General features: G+C 34.7%; 1 protein-coding gene across 1 annotated transcript in view; it reads right to left on the bottom strand.

Moving 5' to 3' along the window:
• Positions 1 to 18,465, bottom strand: part of LOC128985264 (cytochrome c oxidase assembly protein COX15 homolog) — a 56,668-nt gene that overhangs the window by 30,500 nt on the left and 7,703 nt on the right. Inside the window, exons 2-5 of the mRNA XM_054404657.1 lie at positions 17,984 to 18,077; positions 15,417 to 15,509; positions 7,565 to 7,688; positions 5,238 to 5,557 (exon numbers count right to left, since the gene is read on the bottom strand). Coding sequence (XP_054260632.1) covers positions 5,238 to 5,557; positions 7,565 to 7,688; positions 15,417 to 15,509; positions 17,984 to 18,067 — 621 coding nt within the window. The 5' untranslated portion in view covers positions 18,068 to 18,077. The remainder of the gene's footprint in view (positions 1 to 5,237; positions 5,558 to 7,564; positions 7,689 to 15,416; positions 15,510 to 17,983; positions 18,078 to 18,465) is intronic.

Here is an 18,465-nt window from a genome sequence, read left to right as displayed (position 1 = left end):
TGCTGAAAGTTATGTTTTGCTTCTCACTCTCAGAGTATTCCAAAGACATCTAATGTTTCAATCCATGTTCAAATGTTATATGAGGTAAACATATAACCGAATCAATTAAAGTACTTAAATTAAAATACATATTATTATCAACACGCATAATCTAGTTCAGATTATAATATCATCTCACAATCATATTTGTAAAACCTACTGTGGTGTTTTAACCAGTCCCCACTAACAAAAGCATAAAATGAAAGGTCCTAAAGAGGTTAACATTGAGTCATAATAAAAGTAGTTTAAAAGTTGTAACCGTGATACTGTAAATAATTTGATATTGTTAGATATTATACGATCGTTTTACAATTTTGTCAATCTATCTGTTACTTTCATACAAATGTATTTTTATTATTCAATGTTTTGTTTTATAGAAACTTTAGTATTCTCAACTTTATTAATAACTAGTAGAACAATAACCCTTCTCCCCGACACGCTACCATACCACAGCATCTTACTAGCAGAGCTCAAGGTCATTGACGTAATTGTAATGAACTAAATTTAGACTTCCACCCCCCAATGTCACCAATGGGCCCTAAAGGTTGGTATGTAACAATTCATGACGGTTGAACGATGGCCTTTAAAATACGCTTTTAATTTGTTTCCTAGCGTTTACCGTATCTTAGAAAAAGTTAGTTAACAATAATTACAAAAACTTGTTGGGCGAAAGAAAAATTCTAAAAATTAATTAATTTACATATATTATAAAATTAATTTATAATATATGTATCTATATCTTATTAAAGTGTGTTAAAGGTTTAGCGTTTGGTTTACAATGTAAAAATTTTCAAAGTCACAAGATGGTTTCTGAAACTCTTTATACAACTCTCCTTTATAAAAATTAAAAAAAAAATATTATCCAAGAAATTGAGCTCTTTAGTTACAAAATCCACCGTTTTTTTACTTACCTGACGAAGAAATAAAAACAGTAGCAGCCGACGAACTTTGTTATGTCATATTTAAAAACTCATTTAAAAGTACCGATTTTATTTCAAGATTTAAAATAGAAAATATAAACTTTTGAGCTTTTAATTAGAACCAATAGTGTCCTAGACTAATTGACATCTTTCACACGAAGTGTCAACGATTTACCTTTAGTCTAAATGTCAAGTTATTTTGAAGCTGGACATTGAGTTTTGGTGCCGTTTTCATTGGCATCTACCACTTCTAACCTGCACTAAGATGGCGGACCTGGCTTCAACTGCTTGTATGTTAGTTATATAGATGTGCTCCATCTATTGGTCTTATGTGATCGTTGATTTAAACTAACGGAATTCTGATGAAAATTTGATCATGAATTATTAGCAGTTTTGCAGGATGATTAACAATAGTTTTTTTTTTTTTTTTTTTTTATTTAAATTGCTTGTTAGTTGGCAACAAATCTTAGAGATGTGTATACATTTTTGGGACAAAATTGAATTAGCAGATGCCATGGTAAAGAAGCGTACTAGAAAAAGTTACTGTCGCCTCATCCAATTTTTACAGCAGTCAGCTGTTGACATGCTAGGCGAGCAACCGCGACAGTGAGGACGGGGAACAGCTGATTTCATGTTCCTAGTTGGCAAATTGTCTGCTAGCTACTAACGTACACATGCATAAGCCATCAGCGGTAGCACCAGTAGCCTCAATGAATATATAAACACTTGTGTTAAGGTTTAAATACAGTAGTCAATGTTATTACTGAATTTGATACTATACATATTGTTACTAATATATGAAATGGAGAGAAACGTTACCTTAAAAATACAAAATTTCCCAATTTATATCCAGACCTTTTTAAATAGCTTAGAAAACAGAAAATTTAGTATATCAAAGTGTTTTTGTACGGTTATTGGTAACAGGACAAATTCAAAAATTGTAAATTTAAAATTCCCATGTTATTCTTATAATGAATATTGTAAAATGTTGTAGTTTGCTTGTTTATGGATATATTTTGATTAAACTTGGCAAATTTATTTAAACAATTACAAAACTATTTAAAATTATGAACGCTACTCTAGTTTTCCCAAGGTAGGACTCGTGAATTGGAATTTTGGCGTTACAGGCACAATGACAGTAACAATCAAACAAACGTACAGATATTGACATAAGACTCGTTTCGGCTTTCTTATTATATAAAACGTAGAAATAACCAAACACTTCATGAATCTACGCAATGTACAGACAAAACAGTAAAGACTTTATAATCTTATAATTAACTATAGTGTTTCTGCCCGTGCTTCGCAACGGGGTGAGAATCTTTGGGTCTCTAATTCCACCGTAAAAAAATAGTATATTTCGTACCTAGGGCCTAAAGTGAGGTTTTGCCGACTCGATATCGGGTTTTAAGTTCGGGACGAAGTCGAGAACGTGAAACGATCGAGAGCTGCAAACCCATTTTGGCTCGTGGTACGAGCGGTTTTTTTTACCCAAGTATGTTTTGCAATATAACGTCCCTCTTATTTATGTGAAATATTTTGAGAAATCAGCAAAATCAAAAATAACAATAAATAGTTGTCTAGGCAACTGTGACAAAAAACAAGTCTATTGCAATGCCATGGATACAGCTTGTGCATTTAATATACATTAATGTTTTAAGTAAATAGGCGAACAAGTGATTTTGCGGCCCTAGGGATGTAAACCCCTGCTCGGTCCCCATATGACGATGACAGCTGGCATGGCAAGCAAAACGTAACTTTCAGCCACCAATATAAACCAGCTAAATGTATGTAAAACAGCTAAAAACATCATAGTGAGGTGAAAAATTCGTTACGCATACTTTTACATTACCATGAATTAATTATATGCATACAGAAAAAACGGAGTCATACTTATTGCGTATTTTAATGTAAACTAGTGGCTTGTAGGGACATAGTCCCTAAAAAGCTACGGAAAAGGAATTATTGTTGGAATATTTAAACAAACTCAGAATCAAATTATCTATATGTCAGGATAGGCCTAGATATCCCACTACAACATATCTTTTGTGCAAAAAAAACAAAACAGTTTGTTGTTTGTCTTTGTTTGCTTTTGTTGATAACGTTATGTTCAATAAAGAATTTGAATGATTCCTGAGTTTAACTGCTAAAGGCAGCAAACATGTTTATGAATAACTATTGGTTTATTAAGGTAGCTTTGGTTTTTTGTTTAATGCTGATAACAAGGCTTCCCCGATTGAAATACAGTATTGGAAATTGTCTTCGTCAAATAAGAAAAGGCAAAAAATGGTGTGTTGAGATACCCTACCCAGTTATTATTTCTAAGTCTATGCTCATTTTGTAAAGGTTTAACAAAATTATTCTTAAGTAAAGGCATCCCATTGACAGAACTTGGACCTAAATTTGTTTGTGATCAACATTAAAAAACCACTATTAGCCTAGTGTAAGTATGTGGTGTTAATCCTCCTAAAGGTGCGATTGATTTACATATTCTACCAAAAAAGGGCCTAGTCAACGTCTAATTACCAACTATTTTGCGGCTAGTTAGGGTTCCATTACCCAGTTATCGAAACTAATCACGACATAAATATTTTTGGTTCGTTTAAATACCTGTACGAACCTACTTCATCTCTATTCCCAAATTGTTTTCTAAGAGTAACCGTTGAGGTTATTCCACTTCATACAAAATATTGATTAAACACTACAATAAATCTCAAATATAAATGTTAGTAAATTAAAAAAAAAATTGGAATAAATCTTTTACATATGTTTTGAAATAAAAACAAAGAAGATCTTCTTTTAATCTTGAATCGTTTCTTAAATCTTGAAAACAATTTATTTCAACTTTGACATAACTAAAAAGTCTTGATTATTAAAGGTAACGTTATCCCTTTATATAGTTGGTTTTATATAGTATACATTACATTGCAGAATTGACTGGCAAATGAGTAATCCAAATGTAAGCTTACATGCTAATGATAAAATCACGATCAGCTGGATTGAAGTAAACAAAAATCAGCAGTAAATGCCTTCTAATGCTATTCTTATGGAGAACATTGTACGTTATATCTAATTTTGTGTTAAGATTTTGGGAATTTCACTATTTTTCCCGCCGTCACGGGATAAAGACCTTTAATTTGAGCCCTCTCACGTCATTCTACGACTTCCCAGTCGCCCACAATTTTGACGCAAAGAATCGGCTTACGTAATTAATATATAGATTCCCATGAAACTGATAATTTACCCAGCACATTAAGGCCTTTATTCCAAGTATCTCAGCTCGTAAACCATACATACAATGTGACGATAAAATATCAACAAAATAGCATGTAGTTTTATGTAATCCTCACGACATTTCATTTGGTCCATTGACTTTAAATCCAATAATTGTAAAAATTATTGGAGCTTTGAAAAAAACTTCATATAAAATCCTTACACTAATAAAAGACGACGTCATGAGCGCGGGAAATGAGCTACAGCGGCTAGGGCATAGCCACATGAATACAGAACGGAATGAAGGAACTAGAACGGAGAACTGGCAACAGCGCACGCGAGAAGTAGGGGGGGCGCACACACCGCTCAAGCACTACAACGCATTAGTGGCATCCTGTCCACACACTGTTGATATATACCGATTTGTGGCATGGTGCCACAATTTAAAAACTGGAATGTTAGATGTTAAAATGGAGTGTTCATTAAAAATATCGATGCAGACATGTTTCTACCACCTTCCTTCATCCACTGGTGGCCGCAGGTTGAAAGATGCCACAATTAGGTGTTTGCGAGTATTCGGTAAAACCCCGTATGTGTGTGTCTGGATGTGTACAGAGCTAGGGACTACACCTGTGGTCTGATTTTGAAATTTGGTGTGTAGGTTCTAATCCATGGTATCTCCTGGTGTTTTTTTTTCATTTTGATTTTTCCACAAAATAACGGAAAAATTGGATTTTTTAAAAAATGGCCTGAACGATTTTGATAAAACTTTTGTATGTTATATCCCTTTACATTTTGAACAAAATGGTATAACCCCCATTGCTGAAAAATTTACGGTTTAAAAGTTATTACGACTTTTGTGATTTTTCCTATAAAATATTACAGGTAAACTCCCACCGCCTACCCATGATAAAGGTTGTTGACAAGCTAATGGGAGAAAGTATGTGTCAGAATGCTGATACCGTTTTTTAACCTATCAAACGAATTAAACACCAAGATCAATGCTCAATCCCCTGGTACTTATGTCCTTAAATAAAATAATAAATGTTTAAATTTTGACAATACCTGTAATCCTATCAGGGTGCCAAACGCTAGTACTCGTTTTTTAAACAAAGGATTGAACCAGCCTCTAGTCCAAAATACAGTGGCGGGAATAAAGAAAGCTGCACCGATGAGTCTCCCCCACTGTCTATGGGCATACTCCATCCACCAGATGAATTTAAACTCCTCCAATGTGATGTCTTTGTTTTTTATTTGGAATTCAGGAAACTGTTGATATCTGTGGAACTCTTCAACCCACTGCTGTTGTGTAGTTGGTAGATTCTCGCCCAGTAGCCTCCAAGTCACCATAGAGAGCCCAGATTCCGTCAGTCTTGTAACTCCTCCTGCAAAACAGACCAGTAAACCAGCATTTGCGGTTTTACAATTCACTTTACAGTTGTAAGATAAAATAAACGGTATCAGCATTCTGACACATACTTTCTCCCATAAGTTTGTCAACAACCTTTATCATGTGTAAGCGGTGAGAGTAAATATACGGAAATGGGATTTGTACAATTTTGTTCAAAACTTAAAGGACATGTTAAACATGTTAAATCTTTATCAAAATCGTTCGGGCCATTTTTGAGGTAATCCTATTTTTCTGTTATTTAATTGGAATTTTATGGGAAAATGACATAATTTACAATAACTTTTGAACCGTAATTTTTACAGAAATGGGATTTGTACCATTTTATTCAGAATTTAAAGGACTATGACATACTAAATTTTTATCAAAATCGTTCGGGCCATTTTTGTTAAAATCCTATTTTTCCGTTTTTTTATGGGGTTTTATGGGAAAATCCCTATTAAAAATAAAAATTTCTACAAAATTAAAAAAAACTATCAAAATTGTAATGACTATAACATACTATGTTAAATCAAAACCGTATTTTTTTTCTAAAATCCTATTTTTCGTTATTTTATGGGGGTTTTATGGGGAAATAACATATTTGACCATAACTTTTGAACCGTAATTTTTACAGATATGGGATTTGTACCATTTTGTTCAGAATTTAAAGGGGTACAACATACTAAATTTTTATCAAAATCGTTCGGGCCATTTTTGAGAAAATCCGATTTTTCCAGTTTTTTATGGGTTTTTATGAGAAAATCCCCATTAAAAATAAAAACTTCGAAAAAATGAAAAAAACGCCTGGAGATACCATAGATTAAAACCTACATACCAAATTTCATCGAAATCGGACCACAGGTGTAGTCTCTAGCTCTGTACACATCCAGACACACAGACACACACACACACACACACACACACACACACACACACACACAGACATCACTTCGAAAACCACTTTTTTGGGTCCAGGGGGACCCAAAACGAATATATCCACTCAAAACTCAAACTCGAAAATTTTGACGAAAACAATACTTTCTCCATATACTATGGTATAGGGGGAGAAAGTAAAAATAAAGTACACAAACAAATCAACAAACTAACACATTTGTAATACTATGGGTAATGGCGTCAATTAACAGCCATTTCCTGAAGGGAGCGGCTAATAGTAGTAATGCTATTTGAAATGTTCATGTTTTCGCTAAGTAATCATTAAAAAAATGTATATTTTTGAAATATTTTGTTTTTTTATGTTGTAATATTGCATATCAAAGTAAAACTTGGCTCATAAGAAATGCAAAATTTTAATCAGAGTAGGCCCTAGAGGTATCTGAATTTTTAAGAAAAATATAGGCAATTTAAAATGGAAGTTGTTCAAGATGGCGCCGTAACCGCAAGACATGGCGCCGTGATCGGGGACGATCTTCACGCCTGGTGCTGTGACTGTGGGATGTGTTGACAATCTTGCCGCGAGCAATGTTGACAATGTGTTGTGATCGCGGGAGATGTTGGGAGATGTGACCAATTATTACTCAGAAAGATCAGATTCAAATTAAAAAATTTGAATTTAAACTACATGATAAAATACCAGTCTGGTCTGTATCAGGACAGGATATAGGCTATTGTCCTGTATATAATTTAACTACAGCAAAAAATAAACTAAGGGATCTCTCTTAAAAAGTGTCACAACCTACCGTTTAAAATCATCCAGAAAAATACATCAATGCTATAGTAAGATTTGTCCAAAAACAATTTATGTAAGGATTTAAAGGTATTTCTTACGAATGTTAACTTATGCTTTTGCTTTCACATAACTCGGAAGGTTGGATAACCAAGGCTCTACTTGCATTATCTACTTGCGACACAGTCACAAGGATTTTGAAATCACCTCTAAGGGCCTACTGTTCATCTGTATATCAGACATGGTTTGTTTGTCACTCAAACCAAAGATTAACTTTTTGAATTGCTCTTTAAAAATAAAGTAATATTGCTTATTTACCAAGTATAACAGCACAGAATACCATTCCACTACATCCTGCCAGCCAATATCCAACAATCTTCTGAGTGCGAGGTATCGGCTGAAAAGGCGATGCTGCTACTGTGATTGACTTTCTTGAGAAAATCTAGAAAAATGTTAAACACAGATAATTATATTGAGAGTTTAAGTTGGTATAGGAATGGTGGCTAATATAAATTTCAGCAAATGAGCTCAAAGAACCAAAAGTATTTGGTAACTGGTTTAGCTCTGTAATATATAAGATGCAGTACACCAGGGGTCTCCGACCTACGGCCCGCAGGCCACATCTGGCCTGCAAACAGATTTTATCCAGACTGCAATGTCTCATAGGAAATAAGTTTTTATATAATTACAGTAGTAAAAATCGTTGATTGTCAAAATTGCAACAACGCCTGTAAGTAGATGTTTCAGTCTCAGTGATATCGTGATCGTCATAAACGATCGCGGAAACTTGGCGATATCTTGGTCCTCACTCAAGGTCACAGCAAAAACCATTAGTAAATGTTCCTGTATCGGTAACAACGAGATCATCATTCGCGATCACGGCAACACACGCTAGCATATTTTCCGGTCTTGACAATACCGATCGTCAATCATGGTCGCCGCAATAACCGTAAGTAAATGTTGCGGTCTCAGCAATAATGTGATCGTCTTTTGCGATCGCGGCAACACTCGCGAGCGTATTTTGCGGTCTCGACTATACCACCTTAGTTTCATCACAACGTTCACGTTTTTTCAATGAGAGAAAATTAGCTGTAAGCATGTGCCTAAGCTAGTGATCTAATTATCTTAATACAGATTCTCCAAGCTAAGTGAACATTTGAATTGAAAACAATCCTTAGGATCAGGAAAACAAACTTTTACCCTGATTTTTTTACCTTAAAGTGGCTGTATTAGTTTTCATTATTTCAATTATATATTATATAACAATAATACATTGTGTTATATTTCAATTATTCCAAACAAGTCAATCAAAATTTATTAACCAATGTTTATGTTTACAGTTTATTATTACTTAAGTTTAAATTACAATTCATTTCAATACTAAAAATTATAATATGTTATTAAATCAAATTCTATTACAGGGTGTCCACAGCAAATTTTTCAATAATTTCCATGACTATCCATGATAATTTACCATTGATTTCCATGACTCACAAACTTTACTCGAAAATTATAATATAACAAACACACACGAATAATACTGCTTGGACAAGTTATTTCACAGAAAATATTGAAATATGTTTAAAAGATAACAATGTAGTAATCAATTTTACAAAAAATATGGTGCATTATTCAAGATAAGGAATTAAAAAAGAAAACCCAGCCTCCTCCATCCCCATAGCTCGCGAAGTTCTCTCTGAACTTTCTTTTTTCCTTCCTATATACTTTTTATTATTTATTTATTTCATGATGGGTTAGCCTCTGGATCAAGATAATGCAAATATAAAAGGTTTAATTTACCTGTTGCGTCGATTGATCCTTAAGTTATAAAATAACTACACGGGCGTTTCGTGCAGCTAAGCGAACACATCTTCAGGTTGTAGGAACGTTAAAATATGGTCTTCTCATCCGTGGATGGAGTCGTCAGCACATTTAGGACACATAACACGAAACACATACGAAACATTTAAGTATTTACAATAAAAAACTTGGCCAAGTAGTCCGAACACGAGTTGAGTAACCAGTAGATGATGAGTCATGTACGCAACTTGTGTTCGGACTACTTGGCCAAGTTTTTTATTGTAAATACTTAAATGTTTCGTGTTATTTGTCCTAAATGTGCTGACAACTAAAACTGTCAACTATGCTACAGTATTTACACTACCAGTTCTAGGGCAAAAAAACTCACGAACGCTGCAGAAGGCATTATCCAGCAAACAATTCTTTAGCCTTTCCTGATATTTATTTAAATCCTGTGTGTTTAAATCCTGTTCTGTCCTTAGAGAAGGAGGAAGGTTATTAAAAAGCTTGACAGCATTGTATTGATAATTCTTTTGGAAGAATGACGTTGAGTGATTAGGAATTGCAAGGTCGGAAGAATTACGAAATGGATATCTGTTGATGAGCTGTGAACAAAAATAAGATGTTTGGGTAGGGAAAATACAATGTGGATGGCCTTCAATTGATGTTGGAAAAGAAACTTAGTCTTTTGGCTTTCACTACCCCAGACAGGGACAGCATAGGACAAATATAGACCATAGTAAGTAGACAGTAGGACTTCTGAATTTACTGTTTGGCTAAGCATACGAAGCATGGAAATACCTACTGATATTTTTGTTGTGACATGTTTGATATGTTTGTGGTGGTTAAGACTTTCATCAAGGATCAAACCAAGAAACTTAACCTTTTGACAGGGATGGATCTCATTTTCACCCCAACAGTAACCTAAATGTTCTTGGTTTGCTGGTTTGAAATACTAAATTGGAGAAGTTGGGTTTTTTTAGCATTGAGGACAAGATGATTATCCTCACACCGTTGGAGCAGGCTACTAGATTCAAGAAAAATGGATTGTTCAAGTGTTTCTGTGGAATGACTGGAGACAGTAAGAGATGTATCATCCGCAAACAGACAAATGTTTGCCTTGTTTGCGCAAGTGGGCAAGTTGTTTATAAATAGAAGGAATAAGGTCGGTCCTAGGTCGGAACTCTGGGGCACACGTCTTGTGACTGAGGCCTAAGAAGAATGATGATACAGTACTTTAGAAGACCTGTTTCATCAATGGCAGGGATTGCTACATACTGTTTTCTTCCTTCGAGGTATGATGTTCGAACCAATCAAGAGCAATGCCTCTAATGCCAGCATCATAGATTTTTCTCAGAAGTAGACCATGGTAAACTAAGTCAAAAGCACAACTCAAGTCAATGAACATGCCGGCCACAGACTGTCCCGCATCAATATCTTCGACTACTTTATTTATGAGGCTGAGTATGGCATTTGTTGTGGAACTGTTCTTTACAAATCCGTATTGGTTTCGAACTAATATGTTGTGTTTCTCTAGGAAATCACACAGTCTACTTATTACTGCTTTCTCAAAGGCCTTTGAGAACGTCGATACTAGACTTGCAGGCCTGTAGTTATGGCAAGAACTTCTATCTCCGCTGTTAAAGATTGGTCTTACTAAAGACAACTTTAGCTGGCTAGGAAACTTTCCCTCAGCAAACAAGCTATTTATTATGTGACATAACGGTGTTCTCAATCCCTTGCCCTTATCGGCCTTCGTGATAAGAGCGTTGTGGTCAGCAAGCTTGTGCTTGAGGCTCACTAGGACCCTCTCATGGCATTAAGCTTCCTGTGTTTCCCTGTACATGGGACAGTTTTTGCAATGCATCTTGCTTTATTGCCCATGAGAATTCTAGTGACTTCTCATAGCCTACTTCGTTAGATTTCATTTGCTTCATTTAAGTCTCAGTGTCTAACAGCTCATAGACTAAACTTTTTTTCTTACTAAAAATTGAAACTCAACCCTTTGTTTAAAAAACTCAATTCCTTTTTATCAAATTCAATTTCCGTATTATTTACGACTCTCTTAAAGAATTTATTTGAACATTTAATAACATCTTCCTTATGATGGGATTCCATTAAACTTTTCACATTTTTGGGGTTTTCTTCTTAAAACATATCTTTCTGCTGACCTGTAGTTCAATTTTGAACTGAACGTTGTTTTGTTGAACATGATGCATATTATTCAATTATTCTAAATGTTTTTAAAATAGTAGTTTATTTTAAGCATCTTCTAGATAACGGACGTACACCTACTGCACTGACCACCCGCAGTCTGAACTCAACTCCACCAGGTTAGTGTCATTGGTGATAAGTGTTCAGTTACTCAACCTTACATTTTTTTCCGTGTTCGTATTGTGTTGTGTGTAAATTTATATTTATTTATGAGTCAAATATGACGCTCTTTATATGAAGACAGGAAACTTCCTTGTACCGCCTGAAGATGGCTCTAAATAGTAGGCGAAACTAGTTGCAACTGCAATTGAATGGATTACTTAATAGCAGGTGGGTAAAAACTTGAAAACAGGACAATTGCTGTCTCCAGCTATTTATACCTCTTCCGCTATTTATTTCTGCTCCAAATAGTTTTAAAGTAATTTATTATAACTTTGAATAAAATTTTTTTATGTTTCTCGATTTTAATACTATGTAGTAAAGAAAAGTGTGTTTGAAAAAAACCCCCCACACGGAAAAACTGTAGCGTTTAGAACATCTAATAAAGTCCAAAATCTCCTTAAACCTAAAACCCAACAAAATGTTAAAAACCTGAGTGATAAATCCGGAGTATACAAAATAACATGCAGTGACTGTAATAAATTCTATATTGGACAGACTGGCAGACCATTTATTAAGAGGTTTAAAGAACACCTTCCCAAAAATAGTTTAACACAACAATCCAATTTTGCCGAACACCTAATTGACAGCAATCACAGTTATTCCAGCCTGAATGAAAATTTAAAACCTTTACACATTTGTAGAAAAAGTCGAGTAATGACATCACTAGAGCAATATGAAATTTATAGAGCATCTAAAACCACCCCCCACAACCTCCTGAATGATAAAAGTACACTACAATCCGACATATTATTCGAAGAATTGTTAAAGTTGAATGAAACGCCACCTGTAGCTACAAAGGACAGAGACAGGACAAAGGTCAACTCTGCAAGTAATTTCTGACCCCAATAGAGACTCGACACACGACTGACGCGCGTCTACATGTCCGTAATAGCTCAAATAAAAGTAGGCCTACCGTGTGTTTTTATGTTTTAATTGTGATGTATCTCAGTGTAATATCGTTCGTGTACGTGTTTCAAAACTTCAAGACACACCCAATGGGGAAGATCAAGGACTTAAAGTAGGACTGATGATGGCAATTTATTCTGCCGAAATGCATCTCCTATAATAGGACACAGCAAATAAGGATCGACAGGCGGACACAGGTAATTTAACCTTTTATTGTATGTCATACCGATCCGGAACAACAACAAACAACACAAAATGAAGTGTTTGAAAAGTTCCAAAATGGGTATATTTAGTGAAAACCCCTGTCTCCCCCTAGGTAAGAAGTTGGATACATAAGCTTATATTTTCAGTAATATTAAGGCAATAAATTTTAAATATTTGGTTTGTGTGATAGAATAAAAACGTGAGCAATGAGCTCTTAGGCCTACCCAGAAATAATTAGCTTATTTTCAAAAGATGGTTTTTTTTTATTAAATGAGATTGAAATAGTTCAATTCTATAATGACTAATTTCAGCTTCTATTATATTGAAAAATAGATTTCCACCGACCTTGTAGATGATGAAAGTTGTTCACGGCTGGGGTACCCCACCTGATGGTGTCATTTCGTCCTGTCCAGGATTACACTGCACACTTTTTAAAGTCTTTAGAAATAGTTTATGTACACAAAAATAAACTTAAAATTCACTTCTTGTTATAAAAGCAAAACAAAAACGATCTTTTATGGCCTAATGAGGGTTGAATTTGATTTTGAAAAGAAATATAGAAGGTTATAGATAGAATGGTATAACGGTGAGCGTATTGCTGCATGAAAAAGTGACTTATTGTTGAGAGGAGTAGCAGCGGACTGTGCCGCGGCCAAACATCGTACGATGGAAAACTACAAAGGTCGGGAAGTTTCTTTCCGATAAGCCGGACATGGGTTGAAAGATAAAATGGTGAAACCAAAGCTCAGGGCAATGGAAAGTATGTGTTGAAATAAAAATATACTAAACAAAATGATATCCAACAGTTTGAATTAATTTATAATGTTAAAATATTGACAAAAATTACCAAACAGGCTTTTTAATGAAATTATACTAGCAATAACAATCGTTAAAAGTTAAAAGTCGCGTCCCTGGCTGTGAATGTAATGCTGGGTTTGAGGGTCGGAACCAGTTCTCGTCAGGTCTTTCAACTCAATCGACTCCGGGCGGATCAATATTTCGGCCTCTCTCAGTTCGTTGTTGACTGTGGGTGAAGTAGGTTAGGCGTGATGTTATGCCAGGCTTTCCAGTTTATTCGGAAAGTCTTTATTTAAAATCTGTTTTGAAAGCGTTAAGTTTTTGTGTAATGATCGGTACAGATAATAACTGTTACAATAAGGCAAATAACTTATTTAAAACTAAGAAAATGTAAGTCAAACGCATACTTAACCAAACTTAAGGCCAGCAAAGGGAACCAACGCCTCTATGTTCCATTTTAGTAAATGACGAGAGTGAAAATGCTAATGTCGGTCACTGTAATTTGGGTCACAAAATCTGAGGATCTGATGTGTGACCTACATTACTTTCGGTGAATTGTGGGACCCAAATTACTTCTCTTATGAGTTTTCAATGTCGAGAATTAATTTTTTAGTAACCCACAATATAATTGAAAATTATTTCTGTTTACTTTCTTTACTTGACCTATTCTGATGATGGGCTGGATTATACAACAATGTGGGCGGCAAGAATTTGGCTACGAGGTTTGTGAGAAAATTACGAACCTCACCTAGTGTTATGTGACCGGTTATTAGAAGACGATAATAACGAAAAGGTGACACTTTTATAATGAAGGATAAGACAAGTTTTGTTTAATACATAGATGTTCCCCATTTATGCGTTTGAGTCACTGTGTAATGTCAGTCACGTTACCTGCATTACGTGTAATGTCAGTCACGTGACCTACATTACTTGTAATTTGGGTCACTCTTGAAATGGTGCGTCACAAGGTGTTTGTTGGCATATAAATAAAATCACTAACTTTAATGGTAATTTTTAAGTAAAAAATTATACTTTTCAGTATATTGTTTAAAGAAAAAAATATTGTAGCCTATAATTTGTATTGAGTTAGATATAGAATATAGAAGGATCCTGAAATCATTACCGCAATTTTTTTAGAGTTTTATTTGGGTTTTTTTACATCTTGTATATTTATAGCAACCACATTTCTCACACTTTGGTATTATTGGGTATCTAAAAATCTATTGGAATCATAATTTGCATAATTCATTGTAGATATCCTTGTCAAAACTTAGAATTGTTTGTGTGACCTCTCTTGTGTGATTTCTCTTCTAGCACTAATAAAAGTTATTAATTAATTTTAGAGATAATAAGATCAGTTTTATGAACTACAAAGGCTAAACATTAGAAAAAAACGAGAGGTCGTCCAGTGGTCGAAACTCGACCAAAAATATGTAATGTACTCACTTATCTATTTTCACCCCACACTGTAAATAAAACATGTGATTGGAGTTTCCTCCATTTGTTTTGATTTTCTGTTTATATTTCGTTGTTATTTCGTAACCAGCATAGCAACGCATAAGATCCATGTTAATTTTTTCAAATTTTTAAACTCATTTTTTGTGCTTATCTTTGAGCCTATTTAAATTTATAAAGGGATTCTGCACACCTACAGGAAAATAGCTTTCCAACGGTATGCGTAGATTTTCCCTACGATGCACACGAGCTGAGAAAAAAGGTTTTAAAGAAACATGCTTGCCTATTAATATATAGATAGATAGACAGGCTAATTACAATAGGTGAGTATTAATTTTTTCAGATATAGGGGACAGCAATTGCTATGTTTTAAGTTTTTACCCAGGTATTTAAATCTGTTTATTATTATTTGCCAATCTGGAAGATAACATCTACAATGATGAAATATCTCGTTCCACAGGATGTGGAAAACAAGACCGTTTGAGATTATAGTTTTGGTAGAGCATAGGGAAGGACCATGTCATTGTTAGAACCCTTGATCATGTTGAATATAATCTGCATTTTACTCAACGTAGTTCTTCAACGACTATGTATTTTGCATATGGACAAGAAGCAGTAAGAATAGACCTACCTTGGATATACTTTTTGCACTATTTGTTAGTGAACATCCACATGTTTTCAATCCAGATAATCCAGCCACAGATAATCTCCCAGTTGATATTGCCTGCACACAAACATTAGTATTTACTTTCGCTTAGATTAGTAGGTACAACTGTACCAACAAATTAGTAAAGGTTTGTGGTTTTAGGTGCTTTGAATCATAAGTCTTAGTTATCTAGGCCAAACTCAAGCAACAGTAGGCCTAAATTTGTAAAATAGTATTCTAAATTATTATCTAATGAGCGAACCTGTACTAAATGGCACTCATTAATGTGGTAACATGATTTTACTAGGTTTTCTGACAAGATATAAACTTATAAAATGTTATACAAAAATTGCAAATTAGCCAGCCTTATTAGCCACGGCGTGGTTCTTCAGAATATTTAGATTAGACAAGGGCAGGGGTGCCCAGAGGGGGCGGGGACCGTGGCGCGTTTGCGCCACAGGAATTTTTGGGGGGGGGGACTTTTTTAGGAGGATTTGGGGGGGGGGTGTTTTTTTGTTAGCTGTCACAATGAATGTAGAATTTTGTATAATCAGACTGAAAAAGTGTTTCTAAGTACAGTAGCTCACTATCAACACCAACAACATTCTGCCATTCGTAATTAAGATTGCTTCTAAGAATGGTAAAACGCACCTTATCAGACAATCCTTAATATGTACTAGTGTCGACTTCTTTATTCTGTGTTCACTGAATTTTACTTGCTACTTGCTACATATGTTTTGGTGGTTCTTTAACTCCACCATCATCAGTCTTACAAAAAGATCCACTTCTGGAGGTGTCGTCAGAATACGTTACAAACATATAACACAAAACACAAAACGATTACAGAAATGCCTATCAATGAACTGAATCAGTTCAGGTTATGACGGACCGACGTGGTCTCTGGATTGTCATCTGTTTTGTGCGTTTTCAACAGCTGATATTGGACTATTGTTGTAGTGACTGAGAAGAGTGTTGAAAATATAACGGGATTCATAATTAATTGAGTGTTTTCACTCACAAATTGTGTGCTGTCCCTAGTTTTATTTATTTATACTGGTATTTCAAACTCTTCCAAAGTATTTAATAAATTTCTTTTCGCGCAGTAATGTAGAATTTCGATACCATCATTTACTCAATGTACTCGCATGAATTGATAGGCCTATCTGTAATCCTTTTGTGTTTTGCGTTAAATGTTTGTAACATACTCTGACGACACCTCCAGAAGTCGATCCTTTTGTAAGTCTGACGATGGTGGATGTTACATATGTAAGTCTAAATATGTTAAAGAACCTCCAAAACATATGTAGCAAGTAAAATACGACACTACCGTACATCTATTATTAAGGATTGTCTGACAAGATGCGTTTCTACCACTATTAGTTATAAAAGGCAATCCTGGGGCTACCAAATGAATTATAAGATTACTTTGTCACAAAAAACTTTTGTGCTGGTGGCAATTAAGGTATTGTGTGTATTTTGCCCGGCGATTTTTGTAGAAGGCAGCCTGGGAGTGGCGAGCAACAAGTTTGCCCTATTTAGTGACTTTCTCTCTTCCTATCATTTTGAAACAAGATACTTTTTGCCAAAGTATTATTAATGCTCTTAAAGCTGTTTGAATTCTTAAGCCCTGTAAAAATTAACGCCACCAAAAAAAATTAATATATTGTACAGTTACAGTATTATGTTGGAGTAGAGTAATTCACCAAGTATATTGTTGAACGTTTTAAAGACGTTGTCTTTTGCAATACTGAGCACATGTTGGCTGACAATACAGTTTCTGAATTGTAAATTGAAAAACTTATAATTTGTCCATTAGTTAGATATAATGATGTATTGTTAAATGATGTTTCCTATTAAACATTTAATATTGATTATCAGCAAGTTTGTTTTTCTTTACCTCAAGTTTACTAAATACTTGAAATGCTCGTTCTATGAGGTAAAGGGGAAATTGCCAGATAAATTGGCAGGTGGAGGGTAGGTTTAATAGACAGCAGCATAAATTGGGGGGGACTACTCCTTTGGTTTGGGGGGGGGGGGTTTGCGCCTCTGGGTTTGGGGGGGATGGGCACCTCTGGACAAGGGCTTCATTTTATGTTGTTTGTTGTGGTTCCGGATCGGTTGACAATCAATAAAAGGTTAAATTACCTGTGTCCGCCGGTCGATCCTGAAGTATCCTATTACATGATATGCATGTTGGTGAAGTTAAATCGCCATCATCAGTCACTGTAATAGGATACTTCAGGACCGACCAGCGGACACAGGTAATTTAACCTTTTATTGATATAGACAAGGGCCGTGTAATTCTTTAGTGGTTTTAAAGTTATGTTTATAGCCACTCTTTGTGAATGTTTTTCACTCAAAACTATAAACTCTGTATGTGCGGTAATGTGTTTTTATGTTCTTCTTTCTAATGTATACTTATTGTTCAAATTAAGGCAATTTTGTTGAGTCAAACTGATATCTTTTTTGGTGTACTTGACAAGATCGAGACAATTGTTGAGACCCTTCTGTACTTGTTTGCTAGATTTAACATATCTAACATATCTACATACCTTAATACTGTGTTTAGCAGAATAATACCCATGGTTGAATGATGGTGATAGTATTGCTTTCTGAAGTAAACGAGAGCACAGCATAATTATTGATCTGCAAAGATATTTGGTACATATTACAACAATGTTTCTAAATGTGTATTTTTTTAACAGTTATGACTAAGTATGCATTTGACTAATCTTTAAGCTGATTTAATAATTAATGTCAATTAAAAAAATATAGTATTACTTTTTGTAAGGCATAAACAAACATACATTTTCTTGATCAAAGAAAGCACTTGTTTGTGGAAATAAATAGGACTACTGAGTGTAAACAACCTCAATGCTGTCAACCAGCACGGCTCTAACTCTCTTCCTTTGTTTGAAGTTCATTGTTGGTGATGGTGAGTTAATGTTGTTCAAAGGTTTATTGCGGACATTTTCCATCACAAAAGAATAACAATACACAACGTTTCGGGATCTGGAATCTGATCCCGTCCTCA

Source organism: Macrosteles quadrilineatus, unplaced genomic scaffold, assembly GCF_028750875.1.
Source record: "Macrosteles quadrilineatus isolate MER2022 unplaced genomic scaffold, UCM_ALF_1.0 Scaffold_1__1_contigs__length_201487025, whole genome shotgun sequence".
NCBI classification, from domain to species: Eukaryota; Metazoa; Arthropoda; class Insecta; order Hemiptera; family Cicadellidae; genus Macrosteles; species Macrosteles quadrilineatus.
Note: the sequence above shows the minus strand (reverse complement) of the source record. Positions and strands in the feature narration are given on the sequence as shown.